This window comes from Agelaius tricolor, unplaced genomic scaffold (genome assembly GCF_023055355.1).
Source record: "Agelaius tricolor isolate 1412-34295 unplaced genomic scaffold, bAgeTri1.0.p SCAF_3, whole genome shotgun sequence".
NCBI lineage: Eukaryota > Metazoa > Chordata > Aves > Passeriformes > Icteridae > Agelaius > Agelaius tricolor.
Window position 1 is genome coordinate 37,535,569 of NW_027269263.1, and position 18,522 is coordinate 37,554,090.

At 44.7% G+C, this 18,522-nt stretch overlaps 1 protein-coding gene across 1 annotated transcript in view; it reads left to right on the forward strand.

Moving 5' to 3' along the window:
* The first annotated feature begins 3,497 nt into the window (after window positions 1-3,497).
* PPM1H (protein phosphatase, Mg2+/Mn2+ dependent 1H) overlaps window positions 3,498-18,522 on the forward strand; it is a 131,414-nt gene continuing 116,389 nt past the window's right edge. The window contains exon 1 of the mRNA XM_071423520.1: window positions 3,498-4,107. Coding sequence (XP_071279621.1) covers window positions 3,872-4,107 — 236 coding nt within the window. The 5' untranslated portion in view covers window positions 3,498-3,871. The remainder of the gene's footprint in view (window positions 4,108-18,522) is intronic.

Sequence of the window (18,522 nt, forward strand, 5' to 3'; positions counted from 1 at the left end):
TCTTCCTGAGTAGAATCATATGCAAAAATAAGGCTTTCCGTGTTTTTTGTATGGGGAATTACAGAGAAGTGCAACCAATTCTTTTGTCAAAGCTTTTTCCCCCCTACATATACAGCTTCATCCTGTAATGTCAGGCATGTATTCTGACACACCCTCTGAATTTGTTATGCAGCTCAGTTCACACCTGTGGACATTGATTATATCTGTGATAACATGACCCAGAAGTTCAAACCTGCAGAAATGGAGCATTCATCTCACATCAGACCTGCTTCTTCTCTCACCAAAGTCTTTGGGAGATTTTTATTGCTTTTATTTAGAGCATGAAAAGCACAGGGAAAAAACCTTCAAGTAAGCAAGCAACATAAGGTATAAACGAGGTACAGGCTAGTGATAGTTACACTGTTGAAATAAATTCCACATTCCTGTGAGGCAGAGAGCCCCAAGCATTGCCATATTATGCAAAATAAACAAAAAAGGACTTGCACCAGAAATATTTTTATTATCAAAAAGTTTTAAACACATTGAGTCAATGCACTTTCACTGGATACACTTCCAACTACTCCACATAAAATACTTTCTGCTCAAGTACTCATGAGCTAGAACCAGAATCTTTACAGCCCAGTGGATATTTCATTTTGCAAACCTTTTCTTTATTTAAAGTGAATTTTCTTATAGTTCTTTAAAAAAGTAGCTACAAAAGTAAAAATATGACACAATGAAATGGAATGAAGCTCCATCAAGGTAAGGTCAAACTGGACATTAGGAAAAGTTCTCACTGTGTTTGGTCACTGCAACAGGCTGTCCAGGGAACTGGTCATGGCATCAAGCCTGTCAGAGGTCAAGGAGCATCTGGACAATGTTCTTATCCACATGGTTTAGCTTTAGGTAGTACTGCAAGGAGCAGGGAGTTGGACTCCATGATCCTTATTATGGGTTCGTTCCAATTTGAGATATTCTATGGTTCTATATAAAAATAATATCTACAGAAACATTATGATAGCCCTAAGAATCTTTTTCTGACTATAAGTATTTGTCTTCCTTTCCTCCTGGTTGTGTGGAATAAGTTGATAACTGGAGGGCAGGACTCAGAGGGATCTCAACAGCCTGGAGAAATGAGCTAACAGGAACCTGCTGGAGTTCACCAAGAACGTGAGCAAAGTCCTGAAAGCGGGATGGGGAAAACCCATACAGAGGGCTGACAGTCAAGAAGGCATCTTTGCAGGAAAAATCCTGAGGATCCTGGCAGGCAATAAAGTGAGTATCAGTCACCAATGTGCCTTTGCACATATTGGGGTACATTAAGTGATCACATCCCTCTGAATGGCACTTGTGAGAGAATTGTGTCCAGTTTGGGGCTCCCCAGCTGACCTACTGGTCCAGCAGTGGGCCACCAAGGCTCTGCAAGAAGATGCTGAGATAAATGGATTTGTTCAGCTTTTAGAAGGCAAGGCTAAGGTGAAGAAACCTTAGCTCAGCCTTCAACTACCTAATAAGACAGTACAGACAGGAAAGAATCTCAGAGGTATTCTCAAAGGTGAAGCATGATAAGAGGCAACAAACACAATCTGCAACAACAGAAATCCCAAACAGATGGCAAGGGAAAAAAATTAATGAAGGGGTGGTTGAATATTGGAACTGGTGCCCAGAGAGGCTTTAATATTTCCATCCTTGAAAATCTACCCTTGGAAATATTGAAAACTTGACTGGATGTGTTTCTGAAGAATATAACATAACTTAAAAGTTGGCCCTGCTTTGAAAAGGAGCTGGAGGACATGATTTTCAGAAGTCATCTCCAATCTGTTTTCATTGTGATTAAAATTACTGAATTTGTTGAATGCTGAACATGATGCATAGCAAGGTGGCATAATTCAGATGCTTCAAAGAGCTCACATGAAAGCGTTTCTGGCCCACACACAGCTTCACTCCCCGGCATGGTTACCCATTCAGAGAGAAAAGCAGATTTGCTCCAGTGTCACATATAAGGTAACATTTAAAAAAAAAAACCTCTAACCTGACATCTTTCTTTTGCATTAGTCATGGGATTGCAGAAGGACAGAGAGTCAATTTTCAAACATTTGCATCGAGAATTCAGGCTCAAAATTTTATTGGAACTCAATATCAAAACCTTTAAAGGTCTACCTGCCACTAAGAAAAATGTCTGGCTTGGACCAGGGGGATCACGGGCTGGGAGATATGGGGAACTTGCTGAGCCCTGCAGGGACTGATTATTACTTCCTTTGAGAGGTGAAGCTTCATTTCTGACTCAAAAGTGAACATCATCCTCTTTCCCAGAGAACTGAAATCAAGGCATCTCTGTACTTTTAAACATGAAGACGCCCTATCCCTCCTGTTGTGCTGCTGTATCCTTACAACATTCTTGTACCAGAGGTAAGCATCAATACATTTCAAACTGCACCGATCTGTTTTGAGTGGTGAGCTGCTAAGCTGTCTCCCCATATGTCTCATCTGGGCTTTTCCTTGTCATCTAGCAGAGATAATAATTTAAACTCTAACATATTACTTCACATTTCTCCCTTGTGTTGAGTGGAATAGTGATGCAGTATGGGGTTGGAGAACAAACATTGCATTCTCTCTGTTTGAGTTTTAGTCAATGATATTTTTCAACGTCTTTGGGTCCAATAGACTGCAAAGTTTAAGTTCCAGTACTTCACTGCTCTCAAGGTTTGCCATACCTTCCTCGTTCATTTCGCAGGTCATTGCCTTCCAGTGAGATTTACAGCTCTCAGGAGGGCTGCAGAATCACAGGGCTCAGACAAAGCCTTGCTTCAGTGGACAGACTTCCTATATGTTCTTGCTCCATTCCTACATTTTCTTAAAGCTTGGCACACCCAAATCTGCAACCCCTCCACACATGGGTGACTACCACATTGAACAGACCTCCTAATTTATTTTTTTTTCAAATTGAAAGAGTATAACATGGTCAAAATAACACAACAAGAGAAGAAGGGTTTAAAACATCTATGTCCTCAGATTTGAATAATTTTAGCCCCGTCCTTTCACTTTTGCTCCATGACAGCATCCTGAACGCCTGGCGGTGCGCGGAGCAGCCGGGGGGCTGCGGTCAGCGCTGACCGGCGGACGGGCATGTCCCCGACTCCACGGCAGGCGGGCAGCAGGGCTCGCTTTCTGCCTCTGACCCAGGTTCTTTTTCTAACAAATGGCTTCCTGGCGAAAATATTCTTGGCGTGTTTGAGCAGAAGGCAAGTAAACCCTCCAAGCGGAGTCTTGTCCCGCAGGATCAGCGGGCTCTGCCGGGGTTGGGACGGCGCTGGCTCAGCCCAGGGGCAGCAGGAGCAGCGCACTGCGGGCGGCGATCCCCAGCCCCGGTAGGGGAGCCCCGAGCGACTCCGAGCACTGCCCCGGGCAGCTCATCCCGGAGGCGGCCGCGGGCACGACCGCGGGTCCTGGCCGCATCGCTGCGGGCAGCCGGGGGCGGCCCCGCCGGGCGCAGGCTCCGCCCGCCGCGCACCTGCCGCGGGCCGGCCCCGGCGCGGGGAGGCGGGCGGCGGCGGCGGCGCCCGTGCCCGGCGTGTGCCAGGAGCCCGCCGGTGCCGCAGGAGGAGCAGGAAGCGCCCGGGCGAATCCAGCCGCGCTATCACATGACTCAGCAGCCGCTGCCGCCGGGCTGAGTTCACCCAGCGCCGCGCCGGGAGGGGGAAACCTGCGATGAGGCCTCGGCCCCGCGGCTGCCCCTGAGCCCGCCGTCCTCTCGCCCGGCCCCGCGCCCCCACTGCGGGAGCGCGGCGGGGGCTGCCGGAGCCGCCTCCGCAGCGCTGCCCGCCGGCGCGCCCCGCTCCCCGCCCTGCGCGGCGGCCCCGGCGCTGCCGCCGCCGCCGCCGGCGGGGGTACTATGCTCACACGGGTGAAGTCCGCCGTGGCCAATTTCATGGGCGGCATCATGGCTGGCAGCGCGGGCGCCGACCACGGCAGCGGCGCGGACTTGCCCCTCCGCTTCCCCTACGGGAGACCCGAGTTCCTGGGACTGTCCCCGGACGAGGTGGAGTGCTCCGCGGATCACATCGCCCGCCCCATCCTCATCCTCAGCAAGGACACCCGCCGCCTGCCCTGGACCACGGGCTACGCGGAGTGAGTACGGGGCTGCGAGCAGGTGGAGCGCGGCCGAGCCGCTGCCCGCGCTCCAGGGCGCACCGGCGGCCAAAGGCGGCGATGCCGAGGGAGCCCCGGCGGTGCCGGCGCTGCCGGAGGCGGGGGAGCGCAGCCCCGGGCCTGCGCGGCGGGAGCGGCGGGGGGAAGGTGCCGGGGGAGGGGAGCGGCATCCCCGGCGCCGTGTGTCCGGCCCTGGCCGCGGCTCTGCACCTGGGTGGCTCTTTCCGGGAGCCCGAGGATGCAGATCAGCTGCCCTTGAATGTCCCCGCGGGAGTGGCCGGTACCCGGGTCGGCGAAGGATGCCCAGGGGCAGCACCGGGCTCCCCTATCCGCAGTGACGGCCCCGGGGGAGCAGGGGCCAAGAATGGGACACCCGCCGGGTACTGAACGGCCGTCTCGGTCCTTGACCCTGGAATAAAAAATGCTTTTGGTAGGAAACCCGGGTTGGTTTGTGCGTGTGTAAATATTTCCAGCTGCCCAGGAAGGGTGAAATATGTGGGGTTTGGAGCACCTTCCTGTGGACCTGACAGCCGTTGTGCTCGCTGGTGGGGACTGGCCACATATCTCTAAAATGCTTTTCAGTTTGGGGAGACGCTTGAGGACCATAGGCTCCAAACTGAAGGAAAAAAAACCCAAACACATTGGCTAGCCCCCAAACTGGGCTTTCCAAATGGTTTGTTGCCCTGACTCACTCATATAATGGTATTTACTTTAGAGGGTGTCTGATCAGGACCTGGTTGTAGCCTTGCCAGCCAGGCGAAAGGCAGTGTTCCTTTGGATGCATCCAGCTGGCAGTGGGAGTAGCTGCAGAGGCAAGGCATGTCCTTGCACTTGATGCCTTTATCGGTAGGCACATTGTTTTCCTTAAGGATTCTGGGTGCAGGATTCAGTATTTGGTTTCTTTCTGTTACTGCTTCTAAGTCTTGAGCATGTCTGGCCATCCATTGTTGCTACCAGCTCAGAGATTACTAAAGTTAACTAAGTTAGCCCCCTTTCAGACCACAAGTGTTCTGTATAGTCTCTTTATACATATATGAATTCCCCAAAAAGCTGTTGCAAAAACTACAGTGAAGGCTTCACATTGTTAACGAGCAATCACTAGCTTTATTTAAAAGGTTGTTACATTATTGGGGATGCTGAAATGGGAGATTTAAAGAGAGATTTTAATGAAAAATTTAAAGAATTTTAAATTGGATTGTTCTCCTCAGATTAATAAAGAATTGAATTATTGAGCAAATTCCCCAAGAACTGTAAATTTAAATATTTAAAAGTAAGCTCTAATTGTTCTGACACTATAATGGTCCCTTAAAAAGCCCTTCTTTACCAAAATAAGTACATGCTGCTATTTTCAGCTTGGGTGAAGTTCTGTGGCTTTCAGCAAGTAACAGTAATTGCAAGTTGGTGACAAAAGTGGAAGGGAGGTTCTCTGGCTCCCAGGTATGTGCATCCCATGAGCTTCACCTGAGGCTGCTGGAGCAGAAAAATGTGGCTGCTGCAAAGTGAAGGTTTCATTGACCCTGTTCATGAAACCTGACGTGAGAGAGTATTTGGAGATAAAGTAAATGGCTCTGGTGGTCATGAAAGCAGAACATACCAGGATTGTTTTCATATACTTGTTACTCTTCCCTCTTGAGCTTTGAGCAGCTTGGTTAATTGGGAGACGTAAAAAAGTCACTAGCTTTTTCAGTTCCTGTTGTTATCTATGTGAAAATAAATTGCCTTTTTGCTTTGTCTCTGGTAGCTTTTTTGTTGTTGTGGGGTTTTTTGTTTGTTTTTGTTTGGTTGGTTTCAGTTTTTTGTCTCATCCCCTTCCCTTGCAGTTACTGGCTGGAGTGCTGGTGGAACAGATCTGAGGGAAAGGTGGTACTTGTTAGAGAGAGCTAGTGAATGAGTTACTACCCCCTTCCCAGAAGTATGTATATGATGTTCCAAAACTGGGGTTCATTGTAACCTGAAGATCTCAAATGCTTGCTGTGGAGAAGCTGAGAGGAAAGCACTGCCAAGAAAATTGCATTGATTTCCCAAGGCAAAGCATTGAAGAATAAAGAAAAATAAGAAAATATGGACAAACTCAGATTTTGCCAACTATGAACTTTTTTTTTTTTGTTTTACTCATACTGAGCTATTACCAGGCTTTCTGAAAATAATTGTAAGACTTGCTGGGAGATATGTGTTGAAACTATGTTTTTCTTTTGAAACAGGTTTGAGTTACATAAAGAAAAGAAATGGAAAAAGCACCAGGAAGATGAAATTACTATTATACATATTCTGAAATTTGTTGGCTTGGGGAAAGCAGGGAATAAAGCACTTTCATGCTATTATTTAGCATTTTGTTAGTGTCTATATTAAGGAAACTATCAGAGCAATGTTTGCCTTTCGTTACAATACAAGTGAGCACTCACAAGAATGTTAGGAGGAAGTTTGGTGTCCTCACGAGCAGCTTGTGATGTAACCCAAAGGTCAGCTATTTAACTCACATCTTACTAGTTTGCTTTGGTGTGAGACATGAGAGAAGACATGCCATACCTGCAGTGTGCCAAGGTGCAGCTTCCCTGACCTATTGCCTTTTCTTTGTTTTCATGTTTTAGCAAATCAGCAAAAGCGATTGCAGTGGGTTGGGATGCCTATGCACACAGGGATTTTTACTTCCTGAAGATAATGAGAGGTTTGTTGTAGACTTAGAAGGTGGGGACTGGCCCAGAAGGTGTAAGGAGAGTGTGTGCCACCTGTACCTGTGTGTACTGTATCTGCCCTGATGTAGTGAGCCATTGCACAGCAGGGTTTGAGTCAGTGGATTTATGTTCCACACCCAGCAGCAGCATCTGTCTCACTATCTTTAGGAAGAGATTCTGGCTCTGAGAATAGGTCACCTGGAGGCTGAGTTTCAGGAAAGCATTTGTAATGTTCATGTTCTTTAGCTGTTAAACATGTCAGTTTACAGATGGTACTGGAGTTCTTTGATGTCGTCATGTTGGTGTTTCATCCAAGCTGGAGAATGCATTTTGGGGTTAGACCTGGTTCTCATACCAGACTGAAGCAGTTTCTATCTACAAAATATGCATTTTTTAGGGGATTCCTCTTGTTTCTTTGATTCCTGAGGATTTGTATTTCTTACTAAACAAAGTAGCTCACCCTGTTGACTATTTCTTTTCCCTAGAATCTGTGTGATATGGGCCTATTCATCTGACTTATTCCCCTGGAACAAGTGTTTCTCCTTCACTCCACTTTCTTCCTCCTCTTGTACTGAACATTTTTTGTAATGGGTATTTTGCAACATTATTCATTCATGTAATATATTTTAACTTATTTTTAAAATTACCTACTTAGCTCTGTGATATTAGGCAGTGAAATGTAAATTAGCCTTTATTTTTTATTATTAACTTTCCCTCTTTTAATAGAGTGATCATTATGGAAAACATGTAGGCAGGCAAATGAAATCTTCAGAAACATACTTGGTACTGGGATAAAATATTGTTGCTTCCTGACATTTTAGTGGGAATCCCATAGGGACTCAGTTCTCCTTAGTCAGTGAGCAGCCTAAAGGTTATCTTCTGAAATGATTGTCCTGCTGTCTCTTCCTTGCATGGGAGCCCTGAGACCTTGAATTTCATTTCACCTCATACAGGATGACAAAAGGCCACGTTTCAAAGAGATATTCTTATACCACAGACACTTGTCTAATGTTCATCAAGCTCCATAGAAGCAAAATTAAAATTGTATCCCATATCCAGTAAGCTTTTCAATTGTCTTTAAAGGTACTGTTTTATTTAGAAATAAACTTTTCATTTTTAATCAAGGGCACCCTTAACTTAGTTTTCTGCATGTGGTCAGCTGGCATGCATCAGGAATGACCCTGGGAGAGGGTAGTCTGTTAACAAACGTTCTTTTAAGTCTGCCTCTAATCCAGAGGAGTAAGGAGATTTGCTGCTCTCTGAAAAGTTAAGTGATTTATTTGAATAAGGGAGGGTGGGAGGGATCCTGCCTCACACTTTATTTACTCATCCCTCCCTCTCCTCTGCAAGCAGCTGCACTCCCGAGGCCACTGGGATCTGCTCTAGAGCTTTCCCTGCCTGAGCTGCGAGCTGTTCCTTGAGTTTCTGCTTGGATTGCCCTGTTACTGGCAGGGAAGTTTCTGGTTTGGTCCCTTCCTGTGCTGTTTTCTGTGTGTTGTGCTGCTTCCCCGCAGCACTGCTGATAAGCAGCCCCAGCGTTCAACTCTGAAAGTAACTGGCAAAATAAAGGCAGGAAGAGAGAGTATGTAACGTGAAATGACCCAGATCATATTCACTGCATCTAAACTCTACCCAGAACATTATTTTTCACCTTTTCCTCTTTGCTTTATCTTCCTCTGTGAAGGCAGAGGATGAACAGGGTGGAGCAGAGCCTACCTCTCCTAGCTGAATTCTCTTGACTACATATGGCATGTTAAAATAAATGCTAAATTTGCAAATGACAAAGAACTAGCCTGCTGCTCATGCTGGTGGAGTTGCAGAGAAACTGCAACTGAGTAGCATTTTATGGTAGAAAAACAAGCTTAGTCATTTTCCATCCATTTTGAATGTATATTCCTACAGTTCAGAATCCAGAACTATCATTGCTTTTCTAAACTGTATGAATCCTGGGGATGGGACCATAGCTGGTTGCTTCTGTGTCACATGTGTTCCTCTCTTTTCTCTTGCCTTTCTGCCATCTCTTTGGAGAACTTCAAAAGGTACTATCAAATACACTTAAGGGACAGGGGAAAAGATTTGATACGTTGTCTGTGTCCTCATGCAAGAGGCAATTTTGCCTGCGTTTTTAATTTGTTTTTTGAAAAATTCTAAATGACACTTCAGATACCTTTGCAGTCCTGAGTTATAATAGGTTTCCAGAAACTTGACTTTACTGGTATGGGTGTTTCTTGACTTAAAAAGTCAGTTCATTATCCCTACAGTGCCTTTTGTTTGAGGAGACAAAGTCCAGGCTGTTTTTCCATAATGTAACATTTCAGTGATACTGTGGTTTCTCTGCTCTGTGGGTCTGCAGTAGAAATTACATTTCCTCTTGGTGTTGGTGGCTACTGACCCATAATGAATGCAGAGTTGTAAGTGAAGTATGATGACCGTGTCCTTCCAGCACTATTACAGTGACAAGTTGTTATAGTTCAAAATGAAGAGGGGGAGCAGTTTATGGATTTTTTTTCTTCTCAAACTACTGGATTTTTTGTAAGGCTGATAATATTGCATCATGTTTTCTCATGCTCTGTTACTTAGTTTGTAGCAAATGAATGTATGTGAGAATTAACTGGAGGTTTTTGTTAAAAGGCTTTCCAGCATTTCTCAGGGATCATAAACAGGTTGGTGAGTTAAGATAACACAGAAGTATTCATCTACCTTTCATGTTCTGTCTAGACCAAACTATTTATTAAAATGCTAAGCATTTTAATAATGTTATGAAGCAGGTGAAAGCTTAACACATCTGTGAGCTGAGACAAGGCAAAAAAGAGAAAATGCTTGTCCTGAATTGAATATTTTGGTGTTGGAGGATAGCATAGGGCTTGAAACTACTGATTGCTTATTCTAATCCTCATTGCTTCTTATTAATGGGAGATAACAACACCACAGTCCTGCTCCTGTGAATTGGAAGTGGTAGTCTTTCTAAGCCTCACCTGGGAGCATGACTCATACCCCATCTGTAAACACATTTCTTGTGTGTGTTCTGTTTGGTACAAATTTCAGGAGGATGAGACTCATGGGGGAAGGAATACTTTTTTATCTTGTTCTGTTTGGTTGTCAGGTTATGTACACAGAAATAATGAATTACTTTCCTTTTTAAACTTTTTAAAAAACTGTTTGCAATTCTCTTTGTCTAGATGAAAATATTTTCTTTTATTCTTTTTATAGTTCAGAGCATAAGACTGAGTAGGATCTGATGAATGCACTAAAAACTCAAGTCCCATACATGTAGCTAGAGACAACTGAACAGTTTTCTTCTGTAGGAATTATTCTTCTATGCATATTGTAATGTTAACTTTAATGCATATTGCCTGGCTCTTGTTTAAGCCTGGGTTCATATAAAACTGCCTACAGAAACCTCATGATAATTTTAAGAGCTTCAGAAGTCCCTTTCCTTGTTTAAGACTGTATGCTATAGCATCTAAGATTTATGTAATGCCTCTAATCTGCCAAGGGCATTGCAAGTAATAATTTCAGAATAACCTTGGAGAAGAATGTACATGTGTAAATGTATTGGTTCTTCCAAGTGAAAAAAACACAGCCATGAGAATAAGTTTTGGCAAGAGATTTGACATGAATGTGGAGAATGAATCTCAAGTTTTAGGTTCTGTGTTTTGATGACAGTTATTTTTCCTGCTGTTTTGTACTTGGCTTTTTCCTATGTGGCCTCTGATTTCTTAGAACTTGCACAGGGGTCAAAGGAGAAAAATAGAAAGAGCACAAAGAAGGTAAATCGTGCTCAGGTATTTTGTGCAACTATCTAAGTTGCACAAATGTGATTCCTAATGGGACAAGTATGAAATTTATCCCTCAAAGCTGTCTCATAGTGCTAGTCCCTCAGAGGCTTAAGACTAGTGTTGTCTCAGATGTTTCTGAAAGGCTTGCTTGAGCATGGTCCCAGCTTCTGTCACCAGAGCAGGACTGTGTCCTCCCAGGCAGCCTTCCTTTGGACCTTCTGCCCTGGCACAGGTGGCAGTCAGCAGATGGGAGTGCAAACACTCCAGCTTGTTCCTTTGTGTTGCAGCTGCATCACTCGGGATAGGTGTAAGTGGGAGTGGCTTGGCACAGTTATCAGCAGGCATAAAGTAACCTGACAGGGCTGTGCCCCTCGGGGTGAACTGCTTGGAGCCTGTGGATGTGATCAAATGAAACATGCTCAGCTTGACCTTGAGAGGAGGCAGTGCTGCAAAGCACGGGTCATTCCTCTGATGGGATCTGGGTGCCACTTGAGAAAGAAATATGGTTTGTGGGTTTAAGGATGGGCTAAGTCAGCTTTGTGAGCTGAATCCCAAATAAGATTTGGAGTGGGGGAGTGCTGTTAATGAGTGCAGAGAGATAATTTAGGCAGAGCAGACATAGCTGCTTTGCTGTGGCATGAGGCTGGAGTCGGTGCTATATCTGTGATGGAGCAGCATTTGCAAGGAAGATAGAGGCTGCTGAACTACATCTAACCTGCATCTTTAACCACTTCCCCTTGGGTTTCTGTTCTGATTGAGCTGGCCAGTCACATTTACTTGGTAGGGTATGTTTGGGATGTCCAGGTATAATACACATATTATCCAGAGCGGTTTCCTGATCAGAGGTCAGGTGGAGTAGGTCACAGCTTCAAGTGCTTGGGGCACTAAGCAGGGAGCAGAGCTGGTGAGAAAGCTCTCAGCTTGTGCCGAGCTGCTCTGCCCCTCAAATCCAACTGACACAGGGTGGAAGCTTTATGGAATGGTAATTAGAGGGTCCAGCAAGTAGGAGACAGCCAGCAGGTCCATTGAAGCCTTTTGGCTTCCTCACCACTCTCTCCCTCATCCAGCAGCACACTTGCTGTCTAGTGGATGCTGCCAGCTGTACTTGGGGTTGTAAGTGCCATGGTTGCTAAGTGGTTGATGCTGCATGAGCTGTTCAGTAGGTGAAGCTCATAAAATGGCTGCAGGCAGGAGTGATTCCTCCTCCCAATACTGTGTGTAAGGCAAGTGTTTGTCTGAAGAGTTTAACATTCTCCAAATAAATGCAGCACACAGTATTTTGTCAAGGGAAGCAGTGCTAGCATAAAGCCAGCCAGAGAGATGTCTGTGGCTCTTGATCACAGCGTGGTTTGATTGCTGGAGTCTGAGTGGGGGAAGGACAAAAGTAACACCATGCTGAGGCAGTCAACATTAGCAAGTGCAGTAGATAATGCAGGAGGGTATGTGGTCAATGCATAACTGGGGAATGCCAAAATATGGACCCTGTACATAACTTAGCTATCACACATAACTTTCTTAGAAGAGGTTTTAGGGGGCTGAGGCCAGCAGGCAACTTTCTGGCATGAAGTAGGGTGGCAAATTTGGAGCTTTGCTCATTGTTTAGGGTCTGTATTCAATACAGTGAGGCTTAAGGGGGAGAGAATCTGCTGAGGGAGTCTCAAGCTGCTTGAGGTAGAGGGGTATGGCCAGTGCTGTGTCTGCAGAGAAGACTTGGCTCTGGCTTGATAGAACTGAAAATCTTGTGTGGCCCAAATGGGGACCTCAGTGCACCATCTCCAAGACAAGCAGGAGTTGAATGGGTCTGGTCCCCCAAGATCATCTCAGCCTCTCTCTTCTCTGGTGTGGGGAGATCTGTCTGTCCATCGCTCTAATTTGTCATAATGCCAGCTTGTTTTCAACTTGTGAGCAATGTCAGACCCTGTAGGCTCTGCACTTCCCCTCTTATGAGGGCAGGTCTGAGGTCCAGGTGGTGACTGTGGCTTAAATGTGGATAACCATTTCTAATATACTTTTTTTCTCCCTCCCTCTTTCTTCTTTCTGAAGTGCTGCCCTAAGTGTAGTTGATCTTGACTGACTGTTTTGATGCTGTTCAGGTTCTTTTGCAGGCAACAATAATGACACTGAAACTGTGATGTGAGACAGCCAGCTTTTGCCTGATTTCAGGGAGAAAGGGTGAGGGGAGGGAGGAGTAGAAGACCATGTGCCATTGTCTTTATGCTTTCCATGGTAGTATTCTGCTACAATAAGGGGACAAATACACTGAGCTTTGATTGTATCTGATGTCCTGCATACCCCTGCTCCAGAAATCTGTGGCAAAATGTCCTTGGACTAGCATTAGAGATCAGTGAGATTGCCCCTTTATAGGCATAGCTCTGTTTCCAAAGTTTTTGCAGTTAATTTCTTCTTTTATTTCATCTACTGGTCCTTATCTAAGTGTCTTTTGTGCTGTCCTATCTACTCCATTGCATAAAGGTGCAGACAAGAGGTGAGTTCTTTTCTCTTCTCTGCTCCCCACTGTGAGCCCTTCTGGATTTCCCTGATTTGTTTCTCTGTCCTTTATGTCCCGTTATGATAATTTCTGCTTTCCAAACTCCCTGCAAGGAGCAAAAAAGATCCATCTCCAGCCAAGTTCTGCAGCAGATCACTTTTTTTTCCTGCCAACATGGATTCATTTAGGCCAAGTATGATTTTTCTATCTTTAGGTATGTGTTAGAGACCTCTTCGGAAACAGATGATGCGTAGTGCATGTTTGTAATGCTGTAAAATACCTGTCAGTCATAACTAACAATCTGGTCCTTGGTGGAGTTTAACATTAGAGGTGGGACTGAGGACACATCTCCAGCTCTTATAACTTGAGCAGTGCTCCATTTTGTGCAGATGCCTTGTGAAGAGACAAAATAAGTTACATTGCTGTTCATCAGAGATCTCTGTATTTTCCAGATATGTCAGGTCACCATGTGAGCTCATGGATTTTGTTAGGTTTTGAAACAGTCTGAGTGAAAGGTGGGTTTGGGGAACATTTCCCCTCCCCAACTTCCAGCTAAGTGCCACTAATATTAAAAAAAAAAAAAAAAAAAAAAAAAAAAAAATCTTTTCTTTTCCCCTTCTCTCTTGAGGGAAGTTGTTATTTTATTGTTCGTTGTGGACTTTTTTTCTTTTTGATTCATTATCTCTGCTGCCTGTCTGGGGAGGAGAGGGCAAGAAGCTGTGAAACTTAACAATGGGCAGCAACCTTTTTCTTTCTGGTTGGGAAGAGCACCCCTTAAATTGATTCATGCCCAGCCTTGGTACATGAGAGCAGGGTCCTCTTCAGCAGGTTTGGTGTTGCACTGGATCATCAGTTTCCAAGGCCAGGACCCCCATGTTGCACTCCTGTCCCTGCCTTGCTGACCAGGCTCATGAAGCAGCTGGACAGCTCTGCTGCTAACCTGGAGTGCAAAGGGTTGCACCTCCCTTGGCTCCAGTGGCTGTGGGGAGAGGGGGTTAATGCCTTTTCCTCTGTCCCATTGCACCCCTCCCACTCTTAATTCCATGGCTCCAAGTCTGTGCAAGTGCCTTGGCAGGCTGAGGGTCTTGGGTTTTTAATTTGCTCAGCAGTAGGTCAGCAGTAGGCTTTGAAGAAGTCTGTGCAGAAAAGCTTGGGTCCTTAAATTGCTGCTTGTCTGTTTTGAAACCTCATTTTGAAGAACATGCTTTTTCTTCCGAATTTGTATTAAGAATCTTTGTTTCATAAATGAATGCTAAAGTTTTGAGTTGAAACTAGATTTATCTGAACTAATTTTTGTTTTTCTTTGCTGACCTTATTTGTAGGTGTCCTCAGAAAGATCAAATCAAATTTCTCCAAAAAATGGGGAAAAAAGAAAACTTCTAATTTCTTAAGTTCAAACTTGCAACGTTTACCTTTAGAAAGTTTAAAAGTTGTACAGTGAAACCTGCATTGCATTTGTGGTGCCATGGAGGGGGTGGAGTATGACTTTAGATTTTGGTATTTAGAAATGAAAAATAATAATCATAAAGCTAGCCTCGGTGATTATTGCTGCTCATGTCATGACAAAGGTCAAAGTTTTATGTATGTTTGGTTTGATATGAGTGAATTACATTTTGAAGAACATAAATAGAAAATTTTCTCCCCTTCTTCATCTTCCCCTTTGAACAAAAAAAAAAATAAATTGTTTTCAGCTATTTTCATAAGTAATTTGAAGATTAGAACTTAGCCATACATGCTCTCAAGCATAATGCAGGAATAGATAAGGCATTAAAATGTACACTGATCTCTTTAAACAGATGTACATCAGCTCAGTCTTGGAGGGCAATCCCCTCTCCCTTACCTTGTCACTCCTCTCATCAATCACAGCTCCAAACCTGGGCTTTCAGTTCATTTTGTTGTTCTTCTCAATAAACTTTAAGATCATTGTCTCCACAGCCCTTACAAAATCTAGATGGCAACTTCCTCAGGCCGTGGTTCCCTCTGGGATAATTCTCAATGTCATTTTAAGGTCGTTCTATTCCTTTCTGGTGGTGTGCAAAGCCAGGTATTACAGTCTGGTTAGTTCCTTTGGCAACCTCTCCAGAGTAATCCCTGAAAATCCTAGGTCTATGGATAGTAATTCTATTAGCTGTTCAGCAAGCTGAGTCTGGAAGAATGCAGCTGGTGTGTGGGAATGTGGGAAGTTCCCCATCTCTGCCTTTAATCCTGCTTTTAGAGGGGAAAAAAGTTGCAGGCTAATGTGATTAGCTGTAATTCCATTCTTGCTTGGTTTTAGAGAAGTGTCTGATTCCTGAATCACAAGCTGGTTCTGTGAAGTGCCTTCATAGAGGGGAGAAGGAACTATTTTGGCAGCTCAGCTCCTCTGTCTTTGAAAAAGCACTGGAATCAAGAGAAGAAGAAACTCTCATAGCCAGCAGTAAGTTTCTAGTTCTTGCTGCACAGCATAATTTAGAAATCTGAAACTAAGAGCATGTAAATGGAAACAGAGAAAGAGCATAATCCTTTCCGGTGTGTGTGTATAAACATGGGCATGGAACAACTTACCACACACTGCCCATGGTTCTTTGGGGCTTTGCAGCCCAGGGTTTGTGTTGGGATTGTGTTATCAGCCAATTGGTGACAGCTGCTGCTGGGACAGGCAGCATGGCTGGTTTAACACAGCCCAGGGATAGGGCTGTCTCTAATAAAAGCTGCAGCTTCTACCTGGAGTGAATGATCTGGAGATCTCTTCTCCCTTGAGGCACATCTTTTTAGTGCTAAGGGAGCAAGAGGATGGACTTCCATGTGACCTGTTGGGAACACTGTTGGGTGCTGGAGAGAGGCAGAGACAGAAGCCCCCAGGAGAAGAGGAGCACTGGGGCACAGCCTGTGCCAGCGTGGGCATGGGCAGCACACTGGTCATGGGCAGCATCCTCTTGTGTGAAAGGCAAAAGGCAGCATGAGCAGATTAGTTGTCTCAAAGGTTCCATGCTCCCTGTGGCCATCATTTGGGGAGGAGGAAGTGTTGCCCTCAGCAGCTCAGCCTGCTTTCTATTTCCATGGGAAACTAAGGCAGGAAAATACCTTGTTTGTGTCTTGTCTGTTTGTTGGGGAATTCAAAATAAGTGTGCCTAGTTTTGGGGTCAAATACTGCCTGAACCCTCAGTAGTGAAGAGCTCTGACAAGGATGAGGTCAAAGGACTTAACTTATTGCTTTTTTTTGTTCAAGTGGCAAATTTGAGATTCTTCAATTTAGAGAAATTGTGTGAATTGAGGCTTTTCTTTGACTTCCTGTCAGGTTCCCCCTCCTCTGGTGTCCTTTCTTGCCAACGTGGCTGCAGTGACACTGGGCCAGGGAGGTCCTGGTGGCAGCTGCCACCAGAATCCCAGGGAAGAGAAGGGAGTGTGCAGGCACTGCTGGAAGGGTGCCTGTAACACAGCTGCTTGGTTCCATTCCTAAAGGATTGCAAGGTGGGAGCAAATTCACTGAAAAGGAGTATTAGCCACTTCTGTCTCCTGTCTTGAGTTGCCTCAAGTGTTGATCCTGTTACAATAGTTAAGATGCTTGGGAGAGATGATGCTGTAGCAACAAAATGTTGCAATACTAATCCTATAAATTTATAGGCTCGGTCAGGCTGGTGTTTGAGAGGTTGTTTGGAACTGCCTTGTTTACAAGTAAAAACTCTCACTTTGTTTGAATGTGGTATGAAGCACACTGCCTCTCTTGCACTTACTTACAATCCGGATGGTTTGGTATGTGGTTTAACTGCTGTGCTCTCTCACAGCTTTCTCTAAGGCCAGAAAACCTCTTTAAGCCATCAAATAACTGAGTACCTTCCACCCAACAGCAACAAAAAAATCCTCAAAGCTCCTCCCACTATCAAATAAAGGGGGAGTTTCTGTTCTTTTCCCTTTGAAATTGCTTCGTACTCCCTGGAGAACACAAAACCACTGGAAGAGTAGATGAATTTCACCTTGGAGAAATGTAGTGGTCTTTGGCAGGGATAATTTGAAGTAGTGTTACACAAGTACCTGTTTTGAAGATACAGTTACCCCTCTGGTAGGGTTTTGGAAAGCATGCCTATGATCAAAGTAGGATGTGATAGTGGAAAATGGGTTGCCTCTGGAAACTCTACATTTAAAGCACAATAAGATGTGTTCACCCTTAATTATGGGCAGAGGTAAAGAGGAGTAATGATTGGAAAAAAACAAGCGGGAAACATAGAGGATTTGAAAGAGAGGAACAAAAATGAAGCCTAAAAAGCCAGGAGAGAGCACACTGAAGGCAGGCTAAATATTTTCATGTTGGGAGAGAGGTTTGACAGCAGTAGAAGTCCCTGTGAAAAGGAAAAGCTGTAAACCACAATAAAGATAATGCTTCTCTGTGTACCTTAGAGTATATAGGCAGAATTCATTGCATGAGGACATACCAGAGAAGTTTGTTAAAGATGTAGTTCAGGGTCTCCTGTTTCAGGAAGCCCCAGGACTTAAAGGTATTTAAAGTTAAAGACAGGTATCTTGAAAACCTAAAATCTTCCCCCACTCATCTTTTTTCTTTGAAATAAAGAACTTTTTCATGTTTTCATTTTTTCATGACAGGTGTCTACTGGGCATTAAGGGGATTGCTGTGCCATGGTTGGGTTCATTCCTGAATTAACCTCTTACTTCTCCCACTCCCACCTGTGCAATAGAAGGCAGAGCAATTAGTAGGGTACAAACTGAGCTGCTGAGAAAATTTTTCCAGAGTTGTTTATTGTTGTTGTTTGGAATGATTATCCAGAGTGTTGTGGCTTTACTCTGTTTAAGCACCAGCAGATGTTCAGTCACTGCCCCACAGTGGGACTGGGAAGAGAATCATAAGGGTAGACATGAGAAAACTCATGGGTTGAGATAAAGGCAGTTTAATAGGTAAGGCAAAAGCTGCACATGCAAGGAAAGCAAAACAAGAAATCCATTCACCATTTCCCATGGGCAGGCAGGTGCTCAGCCATCTCCAGGACAGCAGGGCCCTATCACACATAATGGTGACTTGGGAAGACAAATGCCATCACTCCAAATGTCCCTCCCTTCCTTCTTACACCAACTTTTATTGCCAGCATGATGCCATATGGTATGGAATATCCCTTTGATCAGTTGGAGTCAGCTGTCTTGGCTGTACTCCCTCCCAATTCCTTGTTCGTCCCCAACTCATTCACTTGTAGGATGGGGTGAGAGAGCAAAAAGGTTGCCTTGATGCTGTGTAAGCCTTACTCTGCCATAATAAAAGCATCTCTATATTTCTGACCCTGTTTCCAGCACAGATCCAAAACAGAGCCACACACAAGCTACTATGAAGAAATTTAACTCTATCCCAGCCAAAACCAGTACACAGAGGAAATACCAAAAGGTAGGACAGGGCCCTTCCATGGAGACTGCAATAGAAAACAAAAGTCGCAGCACTAACGACCAAAAACTGGTATGAACTTCCTTTAAAAAA